At 62.5% G+C, this 2,798-nt stretch overlaps 1 protein-coding gene across 1 annotated transcript; it reads left to right on the top strand.

The window, feature by feature from the left end:
- On the top strand, positions 1–1,394 carry NEUROD2 (neuronal differentiation 2; the record flags this gene model as incomplete). The annotated part of the gene is made up of 1 exon (XM_081271807.1): positions 1–1,394. The coding sequence occupies exon 1, from the start codon at positions 246–248 to the stop codon at positions 1,392–1,394; it is 1,149 nt and encodes a 382-aa protein (XP_081127933.1). The 5' UTR covers positions 1–245.
- Positions 1,395–2,798: the final 1,404 nt, after the last annotated feature.

The raw sequence follows: 2,798 nt of genomic DNA, 5'->3' as shown, positions 1-2,798 counted from the left end.
GGAGCCGGCGCCCAGTGCTGGGAAGAGGGCCTGGGCCGAGATCCCCGGCCCGCCACCCGGCAGGGCTGGGCCGGCTCTGGGCGGGGCAGGTGGAGGAAGTAGGCATCCAGGGCTCTCTGGACAAGAACCCACAGGAGACTTGGGGGTGGAGGCGGTTGGGGGGCCGTCGTGACCCTAGCGCGTCCCTCACTCTGTGCTGTCTGTCTCCCCTTCCCGGCCCTCCCACCCGGGCGCCCTCAGGCACCATGCTGACCCGCCTGTTCAGCGAGCCCGGCCTCCTCTCGGACGTGCCCAAATTCGCCAGCTGGGGCGACGGCGACGACGACGAGCCGAGGAGCGACAAGGGCGACGCGCCGCCGCAGCCGCCGCCTGCGCCCGGGCCGGGGGCTCCTGGGCCCGCCCGGGCCGCCAAACCAGTCCCCCTGCGTGGAGAAGAGGTACCAGAGGCCACGTTGGCGGAGGTCAAGGAGGAAGGCGAGCTGGGGGGCGAGGAGGAGGAGGAAGAGGAGGAGGAAGAAGGACTGGACGAGGCAGAGGGCGAGCGGCCCAAGAAGCGAGGTCCCAAGAAACGCAAGATGACCAAGGCGCGCCTGGAGCGCTCCAAGCTGCGGCGGCAGAAGGCGAACGCGCGGGAGCGCAACCGCATGCACGACCTGAACGCAGCGCTGGACAACCTGCGGAAGGTGGTGCCCTGCTACTCCAAGACGCAAAAGCTGTCCAAGATCGAGACGCTGCGCCTAGCCAAGAACTACATCTGGGCGCTCTCGGAGATCCTGCGCTCCGGAAAGCGGCCCGATCTGGTGTCCTACGTGCAGACTCTGTGCAAGGGTCTGTCGCAGCCCACCACCAATCTGGTGGCTGGCTGCCTGCAGCTCAACTCCCGCAACTTCCTCACGGAGCAGGGCGCCGACGGCACGGGCCGCTTCCATGGCTCGGGCGGCCCATTCGCCATGCACCCCTACCCTTACCCGTGCTCGCGCCTGGCGGGCGCACAGTGCCAGGCAGCCGGCGGCCTGGGCGGCGGTGCCGCGCACGCCCTGCGGACCCACGGCTACTGCGCCGCCTACGAGACGCTGTATGCAGCGGCCGGAGGTGGTGGCGCGAGCCCGGACTACAACAGCTCCGAATACGAGGGCCCGCTCAGTCCCCCGCTGTGTCTCAATGGCAACTTCTCACTCAAGCAGGACTCGTCGCCCGACCACGAGAAGAGCTACCACTACTCTATGCACTACTCGGCGCTGCCCGGCTCTCGGCCCACAGGCCACGGGCTGGTCTTCGGCTCGTCGGCTGTGCGCGGGGGCGTACACTCGGAGAATCTCTTGTCTTACGATATGCACCTTCACCACGACCGGGGCCCAATGTATGAGGAGCTCAATGCGTTTTTCCATAACTGAGACCTCGCGCCAGTCCTTTTCTTTTTCTTTTGCCTTTGCCCGTCCCCCTGCCCCAGCCCCCCTCCGATCGCAGGGGCACCCTCACCCACTCCGGCGGCGCCGGGTGCAGGGAGCGGGCCGCCGGTCCTGCCGCTCTTCTGGGCAGAGCCGTCTCTTGCCTATAGGTGGCCCGTCCCAGGGGCCTCGCTTTCCCCAGGGGACTCGCCTTCTCTCTCCCCAAAGGGTTCCCTCCTTCTCTCTCCTAGGGAGTGCTTCTCCAGGGACCACTCTCCGGGTCCTCCCTGGAGACCCCCCAACTCCCAATAACTTCACTTACGTTTTCTCCTCCCCCTCCTCCCTGCAGGCCCAAAGGAGTCGGTCAGGGGGCAGCTGAGCTGTGGGACGCGGTTTTCCCCTGTCATCATTATTATTTTAAAAACAGACACCAAGCTGCCGAGGCCCGAAAGGAGCTGGGCGCCCCCTCTTTCTTGAAGAGGGCAGAAGTCAGGGCGCCTTCACCTCCAACCCCGAATCTCCGCGTTTTGTAATTTTAATTTTGGCGGGAGGGGATGTGGATTGAGAGGAAAGAGAGAGGCCAAGACAATTTGTAACTAGAATCCAGTTTTCCCTTTTCCTTTTTTTTAAACACAAACATACAAAAAAAATTTAAAAAAAAAAAGGCGACGGAGGCCGAACGCAGAGTCCGGATCGGAGAAAAAAAAAGGCAGTAAGAACTTTTAGAAGCAATAAAAGGCAAAAAAAAAAAAATACTACTACCAATAATAAAAAGACACAAATATCTATGCAAGGAGGTTCTGACTGAGCCTAGCGGCCCGGCCCGGTCCCGGGATGCCCCTCCCTGTCGGTTGGCCGCCCCGCCCAAGCGCGGATCTGTGCACTTTGGTGAAATGGGGGCCCGCGCCGCCCCCTCTCCCTCCCCAGGTTCTTACAATCAGTGACTCGGAGATTTGGGGCCCCAGTGCCACTGCCCTCCCCCGCCCCGTCCCCTATGTGCGTCATACTGTTTTTTAAAACCTGTTTCCAAATTTGTATGGAATGGCAAACTGTTGGGGGGTCGGTTTGGGGAGGGAGGGTTTGCATGAGAGACACACACACGCACATCACACCGCACGCACACGCAGGCCCAGAGCGGGCGTCGGGGGAACCCTAAGAGGTGAGCTGGTTGGCTCCTCCTCCCCGCAGGCACTTCTGTCCGCTCTGGGGGTTAGGCAGAGGGGACGGAGACCTGGGGGTAGCTCCCCGCCTGCCCCAACTGTGCCTCTGTGGGCGCCAGGCGCCCGGCGATATCCGGTGGCTGGAGAGGGTTTTTTGTTTTGTTTTGTTTTGTTTTGTTTGTCCTAGGCGTCCTCCTGGCTTTTGCAGGCGGGTGGGCGGGGAGGTTTGAGGGCTCCTACTTGGAGGTTT

Source organism: Spermophilus citellus (genome assembly GCF_964194105.1).
Source record: "Spermophilus citellus genome assembly, chromosome: 17".
Classification (NCBI taxonomy): Eukaryota; Metazoa; Chordata; class Mammalia; order Rodentia; family Sciuridae; genus Spermophilus; species Spermophilus citellus.
Note: the sequence above shows the minus strand (reverse complement) of the source record. Positions and strands in the feature narration are given on the sequence as shown.